This window comes from Hermetia illucens, chromosome 3, assembly GCF_905115235.1.
Source record: "Hermetia illucens chromosome 3, iHerIll2.2.curated.20191125, whole genome shotgun sequence".
NCBI classification, from domain to species: domain Eukaryota; kingdom Metazoa; phylum Arthropoda; class Insecta; order Diptera; family Stratiomyidae; genus Hermetia; species Hermetia illucens.
Window position 1 is genome coordinate 1,594,899 of NC_051851.1, and position 24,276 is coordinate 1,619,174.

The 24,276-nt window shown below is 42.5% G+C and overlaps 1 protein-coding gene across 3 annotated transcripts in view; it reads left to right on the top strand.

Moving 5' to 3' along the window:
• LOC119650958 (homeotic protein antennapedia) overlaps positions 1–24,276 on the top strand; it is a 366,183-nt gene that overhangs the window by 313,015 nt on the left and 28,892 nt on the right. For all 3 annotated transcript variants that reach the window (XM_038054201.1, XM_038054202.1, XM_038054203.1), the window contains 2 exons: positions 3,838–4,603; positions 4,671–4,863. In XM_038054201.1, coding sequence (XP_037910129.1) covers positions 4,115–4,603; positions 4,671–4,863 — 682 coding nt within the window. In that variant the 5' untranslated portion in view covers positions 3,838–4,114. The remainder of the gene's footprint in view (positions 1–3,837; positions 4,604–4,670; positions 4,864–24,276) is intronic.

Here is a 24,276-nt window from a genome sequence, read left to right on the forward strand (position 1 = left end):
CAAACGCTCACTACCACAAATTTTTTGACGATAAAACACTGGCCAATTGGTGAATTTATAAGAATGGCCACCGAGAAGCAAAGAAAGCAATCGCTGTCACCCGGTGGGGGAATCTTTTGAAAAACTCCTTTTTAGATCACTGTTGGATACTTTCCAGTTTAGATCTCGCCGCAAAGGTTTCCAAAACCTTCAGAGACCCCAAGAGGAATGACTGGAGAAAGATTGGTAAAGTAATTAATAACAAACTCTCCGGTCAGGGCTTTGGACAAAGCATTCGATGCTGCCTTTAAAGTGGTCACGTGGTCGAATGAATCTGTCCAGCCTAAGGAAGCTGATCAGGGAAATCTTCAACATCTGATAGAGGCATAAATATTGGCAGCATACACGAACTGCTTGAAGAAGTACAAGTCGGCCATAAAGACCGCCAAGAGGTGGGTTTGATGAGGGATATTACTCCGACTCGTTAATAATATGATGATAAAATATAATAAGTGGTCAAGAAGTGCACTGCAGGATAGACTGACGTGGAATATAGCTCCCTCGGGCCAACCTATCTCTCTTTGAGGGTGAGCTGTCACTCCTCTAGGGCGATGTGTGGCTTTCCAGGGGCCAAGTCTCTCGTCTACCCAGACCGTTAGTGAGTGGTGATAGCCACACCCTGTACGAGATGACCCTATTGAAACTTGAAGAGGCCTAAGACCTAAGCCATCTTTATCGCAGTCAAGAAAGCAGGGAGCATCAGAGATTAGCCCGCATGAAGGCAATGCTCCCAAAAAACCGAATCTGAACCCAAGGAGGAGGAAAACCCGGGCAGGTCTGGGATGAAGGCAGGAATCAGGAAGCCCGCCGTTAGTTATGTTGGCACCGTCAAGGGCATTCGACTGGCCATACTGCCAAAAATGTTTCGCGAGCAAATACTCACTCGTTAGGAGCAGGAAACTATCGAAGACCTTGTTGTCAAGCAGATGTGCAGGGATGGTCCCTATTGACCTATTAGCGAGAGTAGTAGTAGTGATAGTAAGGAATGGCTTGACCGACGACACGGGGAGGTGAACTATCACCTCACTGGACACGGTGGTTGCTACCGCATGCATCTGCATCGTATCGGTGTGGATGGTTCCCCGAACGGTTACAGATGTCGTGGGACCCCAGAGGACCTGGAGCATGTCTGTTTGAGTGCCCGAGATTCTGGCAGGAGAGAAGAAGTCTGAGTGAGGCCCTGGTAGTCAAGTCAGTGCTCTAGTCGGTGACAAACTGGACTTCGGTCATCCACACAATTGTGCAGATACAAACCAAACTCCTGAGGGAAGCACGGGCAAGAAGAACGCGAAGAAATGGAGAGGCTGTACCCTAAAGGCAGAATGAAGCAGAAGAAGCAGAAGACTGCAGAGTTGGAAAAGGAACACTTCTGTTGCATTAATGGCCAAAACGGTACTTTGCTTCCCAACTGTCGAGCTACAACAGATAGATCACGAAAATACTTCGAGCAGATTTCAATCGAAGAATTTGCTCATCTTCCTCTTTCACAATTATTGCCGACATTTCGAGCAGTTCCACCTACCAGCGCAACTGAAGTCGAGGAGACAATAGAACGAATGAAATTGGGGAAAGCAACAGGACCTGACGACATCGCCCCTGAGCTCTGAAAAGCTGTGACTCAGTGAATTCTTTAATCGGGTTATTCAGGAAGGAAGAACAGCATCTTCCTTGTGTATTTTCCTAGCATCTAATAGCAAAAATTATCTCGAGCAACTTGTCTGAAAATGGAATGATCGCTTCATGCAATACATGCAAACTGAATTTTTGACGACCGATCCCCATGAAACAGGCATAATCACTGACCCACGAAACAGGCACAATCACTGTCAGCGGCAGTGATCTGCTCAGAACTGAGCGACTTAAATACCGCGGGTCAACGCTATCAGCCAATGGAGAACTGCATTATGAAACTGCTTCACGTATTAACGCAACCTGGGTGAAGTGGCGTTCCACAACTGGTGTTCGACGTATCGACGTATCAACGAACATCTAAAATCTAAAATTTACCGCAATGTCATCTGTCCGGTCGCTCCCTATGGTTCTGAGTGTTAGCCGATTCTAAAAGATGATGAACGGCGTCTTGCGGTAATGGAGACGAAGATGTTGGGTTGGACTAGTGGCGTGACACGTTTAGATCACATCCAAAATGAGGATATGCGCGATCATTATGGGGTTGCACTGATCGTGGAAAAATTGCGAGAGAGGCGTCTTCGATGGTATGGTCACGCAATTCGCGCTAACGAGAATTCACTTACCAAGATTGGTCTGAACATCGAAGTCGATAGTAAACGACCACAAGGCCGGCCGAAACAACGGTGGCCTGATAAGCTGGATGGATATTTAAAAGTCTCGAGATTGCATCCAGATCAGGCATTTGATAGAGCCAAATGGCGAAACCGATCACTATGAGCCGTCTCCGCTTGTGAACGGGATAAAGACTGAAGAAAAAGAAGAAGAGGTGGTTTTTGATTCGTCTTATAAAAGCTAAAACTCTTTATTGTAGCTACAAGGATTTGCTATATGCCACCTTCCTTTATTGAGCTTAAGATCCTTCTGAGGACGACAGGTTTTTGGTTTAAGAGATGATCGTCTTATTTATCATTGGAAATCTTGTTCTAAATCAACTTATCTAAGCCACCTCCTTCCTTTAGTAGGCTTCAATTTTGCATCCGATCATATTTACACAGCATGCAAGGATATGAGGTTCAAATGAGCTTATACAGAGTACTTTAATCCTAGAGTTTTTCAGCCCGTGATGGAAAGTTCAAACATCGATAAATTTGGTCATTCCTGAAAGAAAAAATTGGATAACACTTTCAAGTTTTCTTGCATATTATTAGGCGTTGAGTAATATCCGTTGCAGATATTTTATTATGTAATAAATTTGGCGGTCAGATACATATGGACAATAGATAGATTAGAAACCATTTCACGCGGGCTATTGTAGTGAAAGAATTAAAGTAAATCATAAAATCGAGGCTCGAATTTGAGCAAACGATGTTAAATTGGTTTTACCCGGATTATGCACATTTAAATTAAAGAAAAATCTTTAAATTAAAATTCTGAAATGCAGGTTGGATTTTTAATTACATAAGATATTGCACAAAAGATGTTAGAACGTAGATATTAAATTACGTTCTCTTCTGTGGCCTCTTGGCTCTACTGAAGTTCTTCCAAATGTCCCTGAACGCAGCCATACTGACTTGCTGGTAGGCGACCATACCAAATGTTTTATCTTGTCTTTAATGAACCTTTTACTTTCTCATTAATTACTTTGTATATTTCGAAGATGTTTCTTCAAATGATCGGGGAAATGTGGGACAATCATCAAAAAGATGACAGCGGCAACAAGAGCATGTCATTTGCAAGGGGTCAAAGGGGGCGGATCAGATCCATACAGTTTTGAGTTTTAAGATTTTTATTTTTTTTTTTTTGAGATATTTTTTGCTATTAATTTTACATAGTGACAAGGAGTTTCGCTCGCTTTCTAGATGGAATATCAGTGGTTGACATTTCGTAATGCAGAATATGGTCTCTCAGTTTTTCCCTTGGTTTTGAGAAGACCGCATACCCGTTTTAACTGCAAAAATGTGTATTTGGCAGATATAAAATAGCTGTTCGGGGAAAGTAGTTATAATCGAAATTTAATTTGAAAATTGTGCTGAGTTTATTTATTGGAAAATCGTTTTGAAATGTAAGAAATACGGTAAACCCTCTATCCTTGAATAATAAAATTATGACTTGCCACTTTCTGATAGTTGAATATTTTTAAATATTTCTCTTTTCTTCTCTTTCCAGGTTACCATTAATTAAATTAACTAGAAACGAGTCAGTCACTCTTCAAGGATACGGTTTACATAAGTAAATAAGGATATTTTTATTATACGACGTACTTGTAAGGAGTGATCGGTAGATTTTTTATTTGATCACTTAAAACTTCGTTGATACCTCAGACTACGTACTTAAAGATTAAGCGAAGAAATTGATTAACTCTACTACTAGCTGTAAGAGAGCAAAGGACGTTTGTAAGCTACTAAAAAAAAAAGCAAATACTCAATAATTTAACAATTTAAATATGACAATGAGTACAAATAATTGCGAAAGCATGGTACACTTCCCAAACTACGGTGAAATGCATCCCCACTACCCAGGAGGGTGTGGGGTGAGTGACTTCGATGGAAGTCAACAAATCCACCCCTACAGTCAGAATCCAAATCATCAGGGGAATATGCCCTATCCGAGGTTTCCACCCTACGATCGGATGGGCTACTATAATCAGTCCATGGAACATCAGGGATACACAAGATCAGATAGCCCGTCGAGTCAGGTGAATGGAGGTATGCCTCAGACCCAACCCAATGGAGCACAGCTGGGTACACAGCCTCAGCATCAACATCAACAACAACCCATTTTTGCTAGTTGCAAACTGCAAGCCGCCGTTACAGTTGGAATGGGACCTGAAGGTGGTTCACCGCCACTCGAGCAAATGGGTGGACATCATATGAACGCTCAAATGACAATACCTCATCATATGGCACATCAGCAGGGGCAGGTAATGCAAGAGGTATTGAAACATTGAAGTTGATCTAGATGAACTGTTTCGTGATTGTTTCTTAATTCTCGTTGAATAGGTGCATCAAAATCCTCAGCATATGGGAATGTATACACAAACTGGTGGCGGACCACCTGTAGGTGGACCACCTCAAACAATGATGCATCAACAACCTCCGCAAATGCACCAACAGCAACAACCGCCCGCCAATAACCAAAATACGCAATCGTCAATGCCTTCACCTCTATATCCGTGGATGAGAAGTCAGTTCGGTGAGTACGAAATTTTTTATAAATTATACTCGTAGACTCCTCCTTCTTTAGTTTGCTCAGTTTCAAGGGAAAGATAGCTTATTTTGGACCACATTGGATTAATACAAAATTTTTGACAGTGAATTGTCAGTTGATTACAATATTGACCCCGTTCTCACCGACCATTTTACTTGAATTCTGGTTAGTAATATTCACATCATTTCTTCGTGAGGGTATCACCATAAAATCGTTTGCTAGTGCATAAACAAAAATTGACACTTGCTAAAGATTGAGGAAAACTTCAGCAGTATCGAGAAGGTATTGTTAGGTGAGATGGTGAACTTCTGGATCCCACACTGACGTTACCTCATATGGTACAATCCTGTTGAAATTTTGGCAGTTTGATCGATTGTTTTGATCCTTACGATAGAGTGAGGATTTTGCTAGCAATTTAGGCTTAACTTAAATAATAGTTGTACTTGGGAGCGCTTTTCAGATTGCTAAACTTTGCTTAGTACCCTTCAAACAGTTTGCTCTAAATATCGCTTTCGACGATTAGGTATCTTGAGCCAGTCTCTCCTTTCTCCCCCCGTGAGCCTGCCATGCGGTATTATGTTGCTCCTTTTTCGCCTGATCCCTTACTAAGTTTCTTATGGATTGGTGTTATCAGCTTTGTGTTTTTGACCCATATCATCGGAGCGAATTATCTAACCAAATCGATAAATGGATTATTGATGACCCCGACATGATGTCCGTTCGAAAATTGCAGTAGATTGTTGCATCTTCGTCATGCCATTGTTCGAATTCCAATATGACTCAGTAATCGCATCATGTTCGAAGTGGTCTTAGGGGACGTCCAGCTCCCATTTTTCTTTTGTTCGTTTCCTTTCCAGTGAGATTTTGCATGCTGGAGCTGCATATAGCAGGAGCGAGCTTATGGTCCCTGAAATAAGAAGGTAGCGACCCGGCCTTGGGTAGCATTTTTGCGACCATTGCTCCGATATTATATGTCTTGACTGTTGTACACTCCGAATGTGGTTTGATCATTACTCCTAGGGCCGATGGTTTATTCACCAACTTTAATTTTTACGTATGTGCCTTTTTTCCGCTGGTTAATTAGTGCTACCACCGTCCTATTTTGTGTGATTAATAGACTAGAATTCTTAAAACAGAACATAATGTAGTAAATTGGTCCTATTGTAGGGTATGTTATCCGATTCTTCACCTGAATAGTGTTTCCTGTTCACTTCTTGGTGGGGTAGATTGTGCTTCATTTTTACTATCATCACACGTAATGCTGTGCAAGTGTTACGCTCACAGCAGCGAGACAAACACAAGACGGACACAGACACCCTTGATGACTGGAATTCGAATCCAAAGCAGCGAGATAGGGAGGCTGACGCTCTACCCCCTCAACCATCGCGCCGTCGTGCGAATGGCAGCGGGGATATTATCCTCTCGATTAGAAATTAGATAATGATAGGTACTGGTTTGCTCATTTCGAGTACTTTGTTTCATTTTGCGGGATTTAAGGCATTTCTTACATCGAATATTATCATTGACCAATATTTATCCTCTTCGAACATATCTTGTTAATTATCAAGTCGATGACATCTGTCGTAGACCTCGTCTTTCTAAATCTGAACTGATTCTCAGAGATCTCAATTTTCTTTTCGCCAATCGGGTATAATCTGTTATATATTATTTGTCTGAATACTTTGCCGGTATTATTTAAAAGGTATGTCGAGCTGTCAAACGAAGCCTCACCCAAGGGTTTGTTCGGATTGAAAATGGATACCAATTTCCGCTTCTTCTACTGTGTGAAGAAAACTCCTTCTACTGGACGAACACATTTGGTGCTACCTTGACTGCTGCGTTGGTTCGCAATGCTATCCAGTTCAGGAACTCTATTTTCGGGTTTTTTCATCCCAGCTTCAACGAAACACTTCCACACCAACATTGAAATTTGTATGGCATCTACCTGAATAGTGAGAAGGCTAATCTCTAAGATTTTACGGGAAATTATTTGTTACTATTTTCTGTAGAAGTTAGGGCAACTAGTCAGTGAGGAACGTTTGCCCTTGAATTTTGACACTACTACTTTGTATGGCCACCCAGAGGTCCCAATCTCATCATTTACAATAACCTCCTTGCATTGCATTGTCGTATCGTATCCAAATCGGTTTCGTTGGCTCATGTTTTTTTAAGTTTTGTGGTATTCCTCGATCGCAGAGTATCACCAGAAATTTTGGCACTCGTTTTTGGGAGTCAATGTAGCTTGAAATGACGTTCAAAATATATTTTTGAAGTCCTATCATTTACGTTTTCTTTCAGCATCGTATTATGCATAAGAGGTTTCTGAACATCTCGTGAAGTTTATTGACTGCCCATCCATCCTGATGCGATTTATTATTGCAGAGTGCTCAGAGATTGCGGCCTGATAATGACTGTGTATGTGGTGTTGGTATTTCCAGTATTAGCGAGTACAATATTCGGATAAGAAGGAATGCGGACTTTTCATTTGTTTTTGAACTGACCCATTTTCAGACCATTCATTGAAATCGCTATTATCCAAGGATTATAGTTCAGGGTCTTCTTCGCTAGCCTCTGTTGCCTCTATCTTATAATTTGTTGCAGTGCAGCAACTGCAAATTAATATACAGCCTATTTTTACTCATTTTTCTATTCTTATCGGTACTCCAGAATCCACGGTTATGCCGTTCGAAGACAATGACAATACCAGTTTTATTCTAAAGTGTACCTTGGAAGAGTAGGTCCTGAGAGTTTAACTAAAGGTTCTTGTGTGTGCGTTCCAGTGTTGGTCGCCCTTCTAGACACCGAAAATTTGTTGTTGGCTGTAATATGAGTGCTAACTTTGACATTAATTTGCCTTTAGAGGAGGCAGTGAGGTCTTTAATTGCATACTGCACAATATGTTCAGCATTGGTCCAAATATTGGTCTTAATGAACCTAAAGGAATGGGATGATCAAACGATCATCCTGAGTGGCCGAAAATGACCTAGAGCCTAAAAAGTTGACGAAACTGACCGTGAAGGTTCGACCGCAAAGACTGAAGCTCCACCAAAGTGCTCGGTTGATTCGTTCTAAAAAATTTCCATTATGTCTATCATCATGTCTGTAAAAATTGTCTCCATTCAGTCCATCATCACGTCTGTCTTCAAAATGTACTGCACGAGTTGAACCAGGCTGATGTTGAGCTGCCTGATGCACTGAGTGCGTGTTTGCGTCCATGTTTCGAAGCGCAGAAAATTGCGCTCGAACCAATCCTTTAACCCGTGAAGCGGTATATGCATCCGTAGCCCTAGCATCCCGCGTGGAAGGATCAACCCAACCCACAGGATCCCTCCTCGCAGACTCATGCCACCGTCAGTCGTCACGGCGTGCTGACAGATCAAGCTCAGCGGAGCTCCATTGACCTGTAGGTAGCGTGGAAGGAAGACGATAAAGGTCGCGAGACCCGTGATCTCGTCGATGAGACATACTTCTGATGTCAAAGAAAAATAATGGAAAAATTCTCCACACACGGTGCTTGTTAACGAAAAATCAACAATCGAGTTGCTCTCCATCGCAGAATATTAAATAAAAAAAAACAAACAAAAGGGATCGCAAGAATCCAATCTTCCTCGTCTGAAGTCAGAGAACAAAGTGAAGATGAATCATTGAGGACGTAAAGGTACAGCATATAGCCGACTACCTCCGTATTCCATCAAGGATTCATCTCACTTCACTTCCACTCTTGATCACTTCATCCCTACGAAGAAGAAAGAATATTTAGTTTTTCAAATTCTGAAACGAAGAGATAGCCGTTTTACATAAAGGTAGGAAGGACACTTCTCAGAAGCTCGGATAGCAATACCTTCATCATATAGCCGCAAAGGCCCGTAGATCCAGATCCTACGAGAAGTCTCAAAGACAAACACTACAAACGACTAGCTCTTATGGTATTCTACCAAGGATATGGCAGGAAACTCTACTTGCTTCCGGGGGAAAAGGGGTGAAACCTTAAACTAGAAATGTGAAGGCAAGTGTACGTGGAGCCTAGCAAGGAACAATGTTGAGAATCTATTGATTCTCTATCAGATACCACCAAACGAAGTTGTGAGCCTTATCCAGAAAACCTGCAAATAAGAAATTTGGCCTGAATCCAGGAAATGTTGGTCCCTACGTTGGGCGCCATTTGTAATGAACCTAAGGGAAATAGGATGATAAAACGATCAACCTAAGTGGCCGAAAACGACATAGAGGGAAGAGCTATCCCAGAAACCTAAAAAGTTGGCGAAATTGACTGTGAAGGTCCGCCCGAAAAGACCGAAGATCCATCAAAGTGGTTGACACGTTCTTGGACGCCTCTATGCTAGCCAGGCTCGGGAATGTGAGGGGGTTCTTTGAGCGCTTTGATCTTTGAACTTAGGTTTCTGGGGTAGCTCTTCCCTCTAGGTCGTTTTCGGCGACTTAGGATGATCATTTGATCATCCTATTTCCCTTACGTTCATTACAAGGGGAAGGTAAAAAATTCAATGGGGGTGTTGAAACTATCAATCTTCATGCATGCAACGGAAAACATGATTTTAGATTGAGTTTAACGGAGGTTTCAAATATAGTCATAGGGGTATCAAATAAAAGATCTCGATGTAGACGACTTATAGTTTCGTCCAGAACAGAGGCAACTTATCAGATGCTGTCGCACCTCTGCCCTGGGAGCAGGGTCACTGAAGTCGTTACGAAACCGCAAGTAGTCTATTTTTGGAAATTTGGGCTCTAGCCCAGAAGAGAGGGGTCCATGAACCAGAAACTGAGGAAGAAAGTTTTATTCCAATTTGTCAAGTGGATAGCGGACTCAGGACTGCATAATATCCTTAAACAAAATTTTGATCTCAGTATAATTTAGTCCCACTAATGATTGTGAGGGGGAAGGGCTTGGAAAGAAGGAACAATTAAATAATATAACATCTTAAGGCAGAGATATATAGATTAATGGAATCTATTGAGAAACACTAAATTACCATGTTGAAAGTTCATTAAACTAAGTAACTGTCGCGTTATGCATAAAACTTCAGGGAAGCAAATTGAAACCCATTTAAATGAACATCCACCACTGGTTAGCTCGAACCCCACTTCGAAAAAATTAGTGCACATTTTACTCCTTCAAAAGAACGAAAGTGCGGGCCGGCCAAGCCGTCATCCATTGGTCAAAGCATGTGGTTGTTAAAGGAAGCAACGTCTGAAGGATATGACAAGTGGGATGGGATTTCTCAATTCTACGTTTCCATATATTTCGTAACATCGGGGGAAGGGGCAGGTGGAAAGGGCAATGCTTGTCGGCTTTAATTCATCAATTTATTTTAATACCGATCGTTTGTGATCGTTTTGCTTAGTTTAGTTTTAACAGCTCATAATACACTATGGTGAATCAACCAAATATAGTATACAGCGATGCAGAAATCCCTTTCGTTCTTGTCTTTAGCGCAGAAGATCGCTAGCGGACATCGTTCAATATCTTTCAATTTCAGGTCATATGGCTATGCCAAATCTCCTTCTTTTTGACATGAGTCTTGATCAAGTAATGTCTCCAATTCTGCACGTTTTGAAAACCTCTCTTTTATCGCTATGCGGGGCATGTGTGTGTCAATGTGAAAATAATTACTTTCCAAATATTAAGGGGGTCATCCCGTGTGAAGGCCGTTTTTAAGGTTTTGTGTAAACACATGTTGTCCACGATATTCTCGGGTGTCAACCGTGCCTCGGCGTCAATTTCCGCCTCCGCTCTGTGTGCAGCGAACCGCGGGCAGTTAAAAACAGCATGCTCCGCATCTTCCGGAACCATCACGCATGTTGGGCAATACGGGGAGTCATCACGCCCGAAGCGATAAAGGTATGCACGGTACCCTCCGTGTCCGCTTAGGAATTGAGTTAGGTGGTAACTAACCTCACCGTGTCTTCGCTTGATCCATTTAGAGACATCTGGAATAATCCTGTGTGTCCAGCGTCCTTTAGGTGAATCATCCCACCTTTTCTGCCATTCCAAAATAGAATCACTTCGTGCCAATTGCCGACGATTGGTATAAGACTCACCGATTGCATATGATGGGTCATACAGGCGTCGACCCTCATTCACCAAGATGTCGATGGGGATCATGCCGGCTATCACACAAGCTGCTTCATCTGAGGTTGTACGGTAAGCGCATGACGTACGTAATGCACTCAATCGGTATGGGGCTGCGATTTTTCTTCTGTTTGCTTCCACCTTCAAAGACGATGCCCAGACTGGAGCTGCATAAAGCAAGATGGAGCTAACAACTCATCAGGAGCCGACGGCTTTGCCTAGGACCACCTATATTTGGCAACATTCTTGCCAACAATGTAGCCACTCCGGAAGCCTTGGTTGCTAAATTTTCAAGATGAGATTTGAATTTCAGTCTTTGGTCAACCATAACTCCTAGGTATTTAAGCGTTGGCTGAGACTGTATTATATGGTCTCCAATCCTGATCTTTAACGACGTCTGCTTCCTGCGCTTTGTAATCAAAACTATCTCGGTTTGATGCTCCGCGAGTGTCAGACCAGCTTCCTCTAGCCAAGACCTGATTTCAAAAATTGCCTCGTTTGTGAGTACCTCGATCTCATCAATGTCTTGTGCGACGATAGTTACTCCGATATCGTCTGCGAAGCCAATAATTGTCACTCCTTAGTGTAGTTGCAACTTTAGAATTCCGTCATACATTATTATCCACAGGAGAGGACCGAGGACTGATCCTTGTGGAACCCCGCAGGTTGTTGTATACGTTTTAGGTCCATCGTCCGAATCGTAACACAATATCCTCTCCCGGAGAAATTCCATGACTATGTGCACCAGATATTTAGGAGCGCCCAATTTGGTTAAAGCCGCAATTATTTTGTTCCATTTTGCCGTATTAAAGGCATTTTTCACATCGAGAGTAACTACCGCGCAAGATTTATTGGCCTCCATTGCTTTTTCCGCAATTTCCGTCACCGTGCTGATGGCATTGACAGTAGATCTTGCCTTTCGGAATCCGAACTGCCTGTCTGAGAGACCACCCTCCCTTTCTGTGATTGGTACAAGCCTATTGAAGATGACCCGTTCGAAAAGTTTGCCGATGCCGTTTAGCAGGCATATAGGTCTATAAGACGAAGGTTCACCCAAAGGTTTATTTGGCTTCGGGATTAGCACAAGCTTCTGTTTCCTTCACTCTTCCGGGAAAATCCTATCTTTGAGGCACGTGGTAAATGTTTCCGGGAACCACCTTGGAATTGTCTTGACGGTCACTGTCAGTGCTTTATTCGGGATGCCGTCTAAACCTGGGGCTTTATTTTCGGCAATCTTCTTCGCGGCTTCCAGGACTTCTTTCGTGGTTACCTCGGGAATTTCACCGGGATCTACCTGGACAGTGGGTAGGTTTGATTCACTTGAAACGTATGGGAAGAGAGTGCTAATGATTTCCCGCAGCAAATCAGAGTTGGTGATCGGCGGTGAGCGCTTTCCCTTGATTGTTGCCATAACTGCCTTGTATGCACCTCCCCATGGGTCGAAGTCCGCTTCCTTGCATAATCTCTTGAAGTGTTCAGTTTTACTTCTAGAGATGGCTGCTTGCAATGCTTTCCTCGCCTTCTTATATTGGTTGTGCAACTCTTCACACTCAGACCGGTTTCTGCTACGTTGGCTGTGTCTTCTGGCTTTGAGGCAAACTTTACGAAGTTTTTCGATTTCGGCATTCCACCTGAAGTTGGGCATTCGTTTTTTGAGTACCGGCATGGAAGCGTCACAAGCTTTTTGTAACTTTTCAAGGACCTGCGCCACCTTTTCTCGTGCATTCCACCGGCAGCGCTTCCTGCAGAAGTATTTCCTCGAACATTTCTTCATCAATTTTTTTGGAGGTCCAACCCGATATCGCAGTGTTCTTGATTCGCTTTGCTTCTGTCGTAGGCTCCATCTGGAAGATGATAGCCTGATGGTCACTGTGCGTATATTCCTCGCTCACATGCCATTGGAGATCCTTAGATAATAAATCGCTAACAAAGGTGAGGTCTATTACCGATCCCATATCCCGTCTCCGAGAAGTATTGACGCCGCCAGTATTTGCCAGAACAACGTTCAAACGTGAAAATACTTCGAGCAATATGCGGCCTCTAGCATTTGTTTCGCGACTTCCCCAGTCTTCGGCCCAAGCGTTAAAATCGCCAGCTATTATTATTGGGTTGTGGCGGCTTGCTTCGGAAGCTAATTTTTCCAACATCAATGCGAATTTATCTAGCGTGAGGCTCGGCGCAGCGTAGCAGCTGAATACGTGAATGCCGCCTGCCTTAGCCCGTGTGAATCCGTCTTCTATCCTATTGCTCGGTTTCCGCAAGTCCAGATTGCCGCTTTGCCGCTTCTGTCTGATACAAAGGCACCACTGTGAAAGTCTTTGTAATATTCGCATATAATGGCAACGTCAATTTCATGTTCCAGCACGCTTTGAGAAAGCAGCTCCTGAGCTGCCTGACAATGGTTTAAATCCAGTTGTAGGAATTTCATTTGCGAAAAGCGGAAATCGCCTTTTTAAACGCCGGACATCGGTAACTGCCTGTGACATGATCGACGTTACCCTCTTGTGTTTCTGTCTGTCTGTCTGTCCGTCACACGCATTTTTCTCGGAGACGGTTATAGCGATTGACACCAAATTTGGTAGAAAGGTGGGAACTGTGAACGCTCACGCATATAGTGAGTTACATCCTTTTACGATGAATTTAAGAGGGGGTCCCCATACATGCAAAAGCGGGGTGTAAATTTTTTTTTCATCAAATATAGTCATGTGGGGTATCGACTTTAAGGTCTCGGTTCGTACTTTTTGAAGGTCTTAGTTTTAACATTTGTTGAAAAGGTGAGGAGTGCCGGGGGTCGAAAGTGATCATTTTTTTAACGAACCCATTCTCAGAAACTACTCAACCGAAAAATCTGAGAAAAATCAAGGGGCTGCCACTATATGTTGTCTAGGCTCCGAAATACCCTCCATACCGATACTGGTTCAAATAAAGTTAATAATAGTACATTACTATAATTTTTAGTAATTGATAGGAGAACTCCCCTTAAGTTTACCCTAGAATCACGAAATTTTGCCGCAATCTAGGCTACGGCATAAAGCGTGATCATGCCAAATTCAGTGAAAATCGCACTATTACTAACAAAGTTATACTAGATCAAAGCTGTCGCTTCTCTGCAAATTCAAGACTTTGAATGTAAATACCACTTGAAATATTTTCACATAATATACGCATATATTACGTCCTACATACTAATGGGACAGATGCACCCACAAATCTCTTTATAAAAGAAATACACAAAACCCTTCATACCTGAAGCGTTTAGCTTCCGATTTCCCGACTTGTTAATAACTGTGCCAATTTTCCTTATTTTTAACATGAGTCTTGATCAAGTAATGCCTCTAATTCTGCATGGTTTGAAAACTTCTCTTCCATCACTTTGCCGGCCATGTATTTTTCAATGTGAAAATAATCACTTTCCAAATGCTAAAACCAATCTCGACACGTTCTTTCACTAATAGCAGCCTCATCATTAGCTCCACCAGCGGAGAAGAAAATTAAAACCGAGAACTTGTCTCCTAAACCGACATTTTGAATCGAGAAATTGGAATCGACTGACGTTACTATGGGGATATGTTGACAAATGGCGAAGATTGTTGTACGAATATGACAACTGTGATCTATTGCAATGCTGAAGCCATCTATTGGAAAATGACGAAAGCAAAGTTGAACAACCGATAAATATAAAACATTGAGTTACATTTTCGAGGCTTGAAGCGTTAGCGTCTCCGTTCCATAATCTCCTTTTTCACAATCCTTCTAGTCATCTAATCAGCACAGATCCATCTGAAGGTAGTTGAACCCACTGCTTGACGATAAAACAATAATGACTTGAATAATATCCTGGAGAGATAGAGAGCTCTGGACCACAATTTCTGAATGTCAATTCTATTAAAACCTCCTCCTTCCAACGATTCACCCAAAATCAATTGTTGCACTAATCGTTGTCCTTACCAAGTTCCATCTCCCCATTGTCCTAATAACCAAAGATAATCAAATCCTCAAACTCTGATTATCTACTAATTCTCCATTATTTTGCAAATCAATTAGAGTAATGCTTTATATATACCACTTAATGGAGGAGCAGTACCCTGCCAGGCTTCCGCTGCTATGTCTATGATTCTGGCCGAGGACACATTTTAATCCTGAGTCGCTGCCGGTCATATGATATGTGTTTCTGTGAATATAGGTACAAGGATTGTTAAAAGCTTATACTCTCTCGCCATTCGGAGGAAACACGTTCCACCGATAAAGTTAGCCATGTTCTGTTCTGTATATTGCTCAGTGCCGTCTGTCCGGGAGCGTAGGGTTGCGCCTGTGTACGCTCGGAATGCTGGAAATGCTGGAAATGATGTCTTTATTGTATGTTTTCTTCGGCACATCGCACTCACTGGCCCGTAGTACATAATAATCCATTTATATGTGCGATGGCTATAAATTTTAGTAAGGTTCAACGATACTTTCAACAAGTAGCTCGTTTTATACACATGCTGATGTACTAAAGGATCTTTTTGTTTGACTTTTTGTAATCGAAGTTTTTATAGTGTTACAGATTATGTTTTATTAACCCTTTCAACGCAATGTTAGTTGGAGTGGATGGTTGTTGAGAGCTCGGTCGATTGGGATGTTTGTAGGTCATCGGTTTTTGTGTCCTTTGCAGTTTTTCCTGTTGGGGTAGTCTTTGAATTCGATTCGCATTGCAACGGGGTAACTAATTGGACCAGGGACCTGCACGTCATAAAACAAAGCGTTCTGTCACTGAAGTAATCCCTCCAGTATCTACTTAGAAAAGGGCTTTCATCTGACTAATTCCGACCACACATGTCCATATATCCCTGTAAGCCTCTCGGTCCCCTCGCAAAGGGTTAACTGATCATTAACCGAACAATTTGCAACCCAACCTCATCATAGAAAGCCAATCTGGCATTATTAAAATTTTATGAGAAATTATCTGTTTTTGGTCGGTATTGTCCGGCACTTAACCTGCGTGAGTAAACACCACCATTCATACAAACGGCCTGGATGTTTGCGCGTACTGAAAACGAAAGCGAACTGAGGTTCTGTTCAATTTTTCTTAAACTATTCTTAAGACCTTTATTCCATTGTTCGCGTCTTTGATATCATTTCTCAACGAGCCATGCACATTGTATGGGAGCACACCTCAGTCCGGGTGGAGTGGAGTTTCACGATATGCTCCTTTCCTTGGTTGCCGGGTGTACCAGGCGTAGGTCTTACCAACGAACGCCGTATAATGGACTCAAGAGTCTGAATCAAATTGAGTTGGTGTTGGTCCGTGTTCAAAAAGAGATTGAGATGTAAAGCAAAATTGATTACATCCATTAGTTAGATGTTATATGCAATGGATGCCATCAATTTATTTATCTTTGGTACACGTTTTTATATTTGAAAGATTCCAGCAGAACTGTCGTGTGTTCCTTCTTTATTCCTTATTTTTCGGTTTTATATGTTTCTTATTTGGTGCTTGTTTTGCTTTCTGTACGGTTCAGTGCAAGGAGGAATAAAAGCTGAGCCGTAAAGTTGAACATGTTTAAATCAGGTTTTGTAAAAGTATATCTAAATTCAGGTAGACAGAAAACTATTTATAAAGAGGAGTTGTTAAACGGTTGTACATTATTTTTTAGAAGATACATTGCATCAGGAGATTTACCTTAAAATTGTTTATGGTTTGCTTGAAAATATTCGTGAACAGATCGTTGGATCTTATAAAAAGCACAAAAGGCTTAGAATTGGTACAGTTAGAGAAAGTTAATATGTTCGGTTGGTAGCAGTTTCTCACTTAACATTTTGCATTTCATTTTCTCGTAGATATTTTGTCATCTTAATGTATTTGGAGCCATAAAGATGATGACTTAATATACGAGTACAGTTTGCCTTCACCTAGGTCTTAGCGTTCACTCACAGTTATGATGCTTGATTCATTACTGTTTTCGAAAGTCTTTTCTGATATGCATCTGAACGTGAGGTTGTAATCGCGTCATTGAAGGAGAATAAGTTAGTTTAGCTAAACGATTGAAAACAAATATACTAAGCTATAAATATGAAGTTCTCAAATTCTAGATTAATTCGTACTGATTCATAATTTAGAGTCTATTATAAGAAGTTGGGCAATATTCCCCAAATGGGGTGTTTCGATTCAATCACGCCTATAGGCCATCGTTGCCGGTTTGGGGAAAAATGCGTCAGCTCTTTCCAAGTCTCATCGAGAAGCCTACACTGTTCTGCGCCAGCCGCTCGGAAACCTATGATCGGTCACTCCAAAGTAGTGAAATTCATTTCATGGCATAATCTTGAATGAGCACCGCTGTAGTGCGTCCGATCCTAACGTACGGCTTTGAAGAAAAAATACAATAGAACGAAGCTTAATAGGATTCAAAGAACCGCGTGTGCGGGTACTACTGGGGCTCTGCAGTCCTGCCCGGCAGATGCTCTCAATGTACTCCTGCATCTCCTCCCCCTAGACCTGGGCATCCCCCACGAACTATCTCACACGCATGCTGAACTTCACGAGAAAATTTGCTGTGGACCTTCCAACCAGGGCAAAGTGGAAGACCGGCGGCGTGTTGCAAGACTATGATACAGTATTCTTTAAGGACGGATCAAAGATGGCCTATGGAGTCGGCGCGGGGGTTTTCTCGAATACACACGGTGTATCCAAGTCGTATGGTCTCTCAGGTTTCGCCAGTGTATTCCAGGCGGAAGTACTGGCGATATTGGAAGTCTGTCGATGGCTGAAGCGTGATTCGAGCCCCAAGCGTAACATAACGATTCTGACCGACAGCCAAGCGGCCATCAAGGCCTTGTAATCAACGACGACATCTTCCCGGCTGGTGGGGCAGTGCAGAGACGCGCTTAACCGTCTGGGCGGCACGCTCAAGGTCACTCTCCTCTGGGTTCCCGGGCATAGGAACATAGAGGGGAATGAGCGGGCTCATGGATTGGCCAGGTATGGCTCTGCTCTTGGCAGTCCCTCGGCGAATACAGTCGGTGTTCCGCTGGCGGCTGTCGGGGGCTGAGTCTACTCGCACTACTTAGCAGCCGCAGTCCTGAGATGGCGAAGGCTTACAAGCTGTGTCAGGTCAAGGAGAATTTGGCCCGCTTATAACATAGCCCGATCACGGGAGCTCCTGTTCCAGACGCGTGCAAATGCATTCAAGATTACGGCGGTCTGCACGGGGCACTAGCCCATAGGGAACCATGGCGCTATGCTCGGCATACCCTACAACTCGCATTTCCGAAGCTGCGGAGAAGAAAGGGAAACCCTCATGTACTTTCTCTGCGATTGCCCCGCTCTGGCTAGAGTCAGGCTGCGGACACTGGGTAAACCATTTTTTGGGGACTTCAGAGAGATTTCTAGCTGCATAGTGGGAGAGCTGCTTTCCTTCGTGAATGCTACGACTGGACTCTGCCTCCCTGCTCCCATAAGAACAGTCACGGTCTTAGGAGTTTGTGGCATCAAAACGGCGCACCAAAGCGCTAATTGTGCTCCTCGGAGCGGCCATTGATACCTACCTACCTACCTTGAATGAGGGTGACACCCTCTTTTAAAGTGTGACGCTTGCTGGTGCCTAACCCGCCTATGCAGCTCTTCGTTCGAGATTGTGTTGACAAGTGTTAATCAAGATTTGGAAAATTTGAGAAACCGTGATGGTCACTTTCTATGTGCTGCTCCTACATAATAGCATAGAAAGCACATTGCATGGCATAGAAAGCACCTGAACTTGCTGTTGTTGTTGAGGTAGCGAAGGCGAATGTAACGCTTTTAATTATCTTGGTATCATCAAGTTCGGTATCACCGTCGGCAAAAACAACGTAAACCCAGAAGACAACTCCTAGATCTACCTAACGTCGAGATGCGGTTGAACTGACTAGATGTATGGTGCGGATTGATTGAAACCGAATGGACCTATATCAAGTTCTGTTTTCGAACGGTGTGCCACCAATTTCGAGGCGGGGGAAGCTGCAGAAATCCGTAAACTTTTCACCATTTTCAGTACGGTGCCCAAGACCACGTTCCTTCATCGAAGAAGGTATTATTAGAGCTCACCTTGGCAATCAGATCGCCTGTCACGATCGCAATGTCAGTGATTTGTTCATAGAAAGCCTTCTTTTCAGGTGATCCGTGACACTGAATTATTGAGGTGCTCCGCATCTTGGACCAGAATCTTTCAGTTCACATCTCCAACAAGCTTGCCAGAATATATAATACCACAGTGCCGCAAGAAGAAGAGGAAGCTTTCCCAGGGTCTTCCAATGTTACTCCGCTTAACCCTAAAATATCCAATCATAAGTCGTTGTCAAAAGTAGAAGGTCGTAGCCGAAAAATCAGTAATGGTAGATGCATTCGTCCGAAAAAGCGGTTGGAAACGAGATGAGGTTGCATTTTGTTCCTATCCTATTTGATATGGGAAAAACCGCCACAGTATGCGTATTCAATTTCGCATGCCATTCACGTCAAGGGGGGAAACCACATTAGGAGATTTTCTGAATGGAACTTTTTTTTATTGGGTAGATCGCAAACTTAGCTATCTCAAAATATAGTGCAAAAATTTAAATTTCATGAGCGTAGAACCGAGCGATTATTGGGTACAGGATCAGGCTCGAGCTTACGACCTTCAGCGGAATAATGTCAGGTAACTTTTTTATTTGTAACTGAAAGTTTGAAATCTTTTCGGACTATGATTATCATCATCATCATCAACGGCGCAACAACCGGTATCCGGTCTAGGCCTGCCTTAATAAGGAACTCCAAACATCCCGGTTTTGCGCCGAGGTCCACCAATTCGATATCCCTAAAAGCTGTCTGGCGTCCTGACCTACGCCATCGCTCCATCTTAGGCAGGGTCTGCCTCCTCTTCTTTTTCTACCATAGATATTGCCCTTATAGACTTTCCGGGTGGGATCATCCTCATCCATACGGATTAAGTGACCCGCCCACCGCAACCTGTTGAGCCGGATTTTATCCACAACCGGACGGTCATGGTATCGCTCATAGATTTCGTCATTGTGCAGGCTACGGAATGGTCCATCCTCATGTAGGGGGCCAAAAATTCTTCGGAGGATTCTTCTCTCGAACTATGATTATGTCCAAATTTTATTGAATTCCAATTAATTTTTCCCATTAAAATATTCCCGAAAACATACGTAAGAATAGGCCTTCTTATGTGGTTTCCCCGCTTAAAACACATTCTCTTCGATAGATGGTCGTGAAAGTTGAGTCGATCTGTGAACACAGGAAGCGAACTTTTCCGAAACCCTCATCCGGTTTCATTATTTCATTTGCTTGCTCAGTTAGTTCGGCTGGTACCCTAGATAATTGTGCGAAATTTTGAGCATAGAATGGAGTTTGGTTTTCTTCCAGCTGAGCACCAATAGCTGAAGACGACAGCGGTATTAAGTACAACATATCTCACATCCGGTGGTACAAACTACAAGCGGGTTTTACAAAAAAAGTTCCTTTGTTTTCTTCAGTTACTGAAAACAGTTGACGTAGCCAGGTAATTTCGCCTTCAGGTTGAAGGACATTGATGAACGTTTCTCCTTCACTATTCTCTGATCTTTTTGATCGAGGGTTTAAGCCCTTAATTAAATTCTTACCAAAGTCCCCTTTTCTCTGTATGTATACTTAAAATTGATATCCACGGATTGTTCACTTTATTGGCTGAAATGAGTCATCAACTTCTTTATACTCTCATTGTCACTATACCGAGGGCAGCTTTCGGCGAGCAATGTTAGCTCAAAGCACAAGTGATTTCTACTACGAAAAGTTTTTGGCTAGAGTCATAAGCTAAAAAATATTCTCTGATCCTTCCATTGTTAAGAAGCGCACCCAGGTTTGAACGAGATTCAGATAAAAACCAAATTGCAAATTATCAACTAATTCATCGTTCACAGAGGCAAAGCATTCCGATTTTACCATTCCGCTGAAGATTGTCACTGTGTAAGGAGCGGTAGTTTGACAGGTTTGAACGTCCATCAACTGAGTGTCACTTAAATTGGAGTACAGATAAGATATGTAGATATATCTATCAGCAACTTAGTCCACTTGACTGGGATTTACAAACAACTTTCAAAAAATTCGAGGACCCGGTAATTTTCGATCAGACCACCCTTGGTGGAAATGCCGGCCCAAAATTGAGCCGTTTTTGCTAAACCGTCTATTAAAGCAAAAGACGTATTTTTGGTATTCCGAATTGTTGTAATATGCCTTTCATGTTGAGTAGGGTTGACTGGGGCTTTAGCAGTGGACTCACATTATGGATGTGAGGTTGCACCAGCTCAGGTGCGCGCTCCATTTATTATAGATTTTCTATCGGCTATTTGTTAAAGTGTAGATGAAGTCTCTTCGTTTGCCAATTTGGCGGTTGCGGCAGAAAAATTTGGCTGTACCAGCAGCAGATTGCTCCCTCTGGAGTATGTTTTGCAGTCGCTTTTAGTACGACTCGGTGGTTTCAGCATTGCGGCCTCCAATAGGTATTGGTGAGTCCAGAAAAATCAACATTATTATGGTAACAAAAGCTATTCCAATTCGTTTTATTATAGGGGGGGGGGGGGGGGGGGAGAGAGATGTTCAGCAGGTTGTAGATTGACCACCCTGTTGATTCTTACGATGATTGGTAGATGTTCTGAAGGGATCGTTGGAATCGGTTGCCAACAAAGCTTTATTAATGAGGCCTGCGCTAACGATTGGGATGTAACAGAAGGATATTGAGATATAACAGGAGGAGCTGGTACATGCACTTGTAATACAAGTGGGAATGTTGCCTTTCAGTGGGTAGAAGCCTCCTGGTGGATTAGCAGCAGGAGTCCTCCCCCAATATTATAAATTCGGTCTTTTCGAAATACTTTTTAAGTACCATAAGGCTTGAGGAACAAGCTGTGTTGAGTTTCGTCTTCAATCCAGCTGCAACCGAAATGGGATGTCTGTTTATGAAATCAAAGATTTTGTTGTCATTACAGTTGAGCTCCGAAAATTGACATTGAAGTTGACGGTTGGTGTTCATCTGAAATTTTATTGTGTTTTTCATCGAAACTCTGGTATTGTTGTTTAGGGACACATGAGATGATCCCGGTCTCCTCAGATTTTTATCGAAAATTAACGTCATGCCCCCGGATCAGTTTCCATATGTCCTAAAAGGAGTTTTGCTTTATTTAAGATCATACTATTGAAAAGTTTGGCCGACGTATTTCTAGATACAAAGCTTCTGTTATTTTGAAAAATGCTCACGTCTGTTTTTGAAGCTTTGTGTAAATCGATGGAAATGTATAGATTTAAAGTAAGATGAGACTCATTCGCAGAATTTAGCCAACCGAAAAATCTGGAAATTACGACCATATGACGATGAATGTAGACCTCAGAATACCTATACCTCTGCATTTGCTTGCTGCAACTTGAGTTGACTTCACCCTGTAGAAATCCTAGAAAGTTTTTTGCAAATTCTACTATAATTAATAAAATTATAGGAGTGAAATTACTAAGGTATAATGGGTTGCCAAAATCATATTAAATCCACAGTTTATTTATTTAATTATTGACAATATGCAGAAAGTAAATTTCTAGTTATATATTGTCCTCAGAGGGCAACGAGCAGTTAAGATGCTTAACTTATGCTTACAATTAAAGAAGGAGACAGAGCCTAAGGGCCCAAGCTGTAGGGTGTTGTAGAATCAGCATAGTCTCGGGATTGGGAGTGAAAGTAGATGTCGAGCTCCACGAAGGGTACTTCAAAAATGTCCGCAATACGTATGCTACGAGAGATGATGTGGAAAATAATATAGGAGTTGGGAAAGCAGTCAGTCAGACAATCACAGAGTTTGAATAGAGTATTCATATCAAGGAAGATGTGGCGTTGCTGCTGAGAAGGGAGATTGAGGATGCGGAGCCGTGATCGATATTCCACACGGGAAAGGTTTTTTTTTTTTTGAAAAAGAGGGTCCAGGTCGTACAACTTAAAGAGCACTAGAGTCACGGTTGCGGTAGGGGAACCAGATTACACAGCAATATTCAAAACAGGTTTCGGACAAGGAAGCTGAAAATTATTTAGGAGGGCTGTATTAAAGTAAAGTCGGAGGAGGAACGTAGGATAAAACCAGACATTTTGAAAGCTCGATTGATCCTGTCAATGAAGTGGGAATTGAAACGAAGTTTGTCATCGAACATTATACCCAGGCCTTGAAAGTCAGTAGTGGAAGGGATTGTCCGCCAAGAGAGTAGGGAAAGGATATTGAGCAGGGTTTAAGTGGTTAACATATGCAGTAGCATTTGCTTACATTCAGTGTCAACTTGTTAGCCGAGCATTAACGGACTAAAATATCAAAGTTGGACTGTAAAGGAACACAGTCCAGGGGAAACGAAACAGAGGCAAATAATTTAAAATCTTCAGCGTACAGCAAACACGGATAAGTGAGGACGTCATTGGAAAAAAATGGAAACAGTTGGGGGTCAAGTTTAGAGTCTTGTGGTATGCGGTATGTAACATAGGAGGAAAGCCAAGAGATGATTGAGTGGCCCGGGGGGAGAAGTCCAGCAGAGAGTGTTTCGTGAGGAGAGAATCGAGGTTGGAAGAAACCAAAAGGTTTGAAGCAATAGATTGATTTTTGTTTGGGAATCGAGGGAGCCTTAAGTCCGGCACCCATTTCATGGTGGGCCGGTTGTGGTCCACGGACCACTCATTCTTGGCTAAGCACTCAAGTTGCGAAAAATATATGACTTGTGGTTTCGTCCAAGGCAGAGGCAACTCATCAGACGCTGCCTCACCTCTGCTTTGGGAGCAGCATGACCGAAGTAGTTACAAGGTGGTATTTGCTCCCTTATATAAATTAAAAAAACACGACATGTGTATGAATTATAACGAGGACATAAACCGTCTAGTAAAATTCAGGGCAAAGCTGGCCGAAGTTGAACTAGATTTTTGTTTGGGAATCGAGTCAGCCCTAAGTCCGCCACCCATTTGATGGTGAGTTGGAAAGCACCACGTTCTTTGGCAATAACCCTAGCTGCGAAAAATATATATATAGTTTAGCTTCGGCCGGCATCGGCCCGAATTTTACTAGGCCGTAAGGAATAGGATGGCTAAGATGATTAAGCCAGGTGAACATGGGGAGGTTAAAATCTCCCCAGAGGAAGAAAGGGAGGATAAGGTAATTTGACAATAAGGAGCTCCGATAAACTATCGAACAATAACAGCTATGCACACAAAGCACCCTAACTACAGTTGCTGGTCCGCTAAAATGTGTTTCAATTCAGTCCAGGACTTTGCGAAAAGCTCACACAGCGAAAAAGCGTAAAACCTTTCATA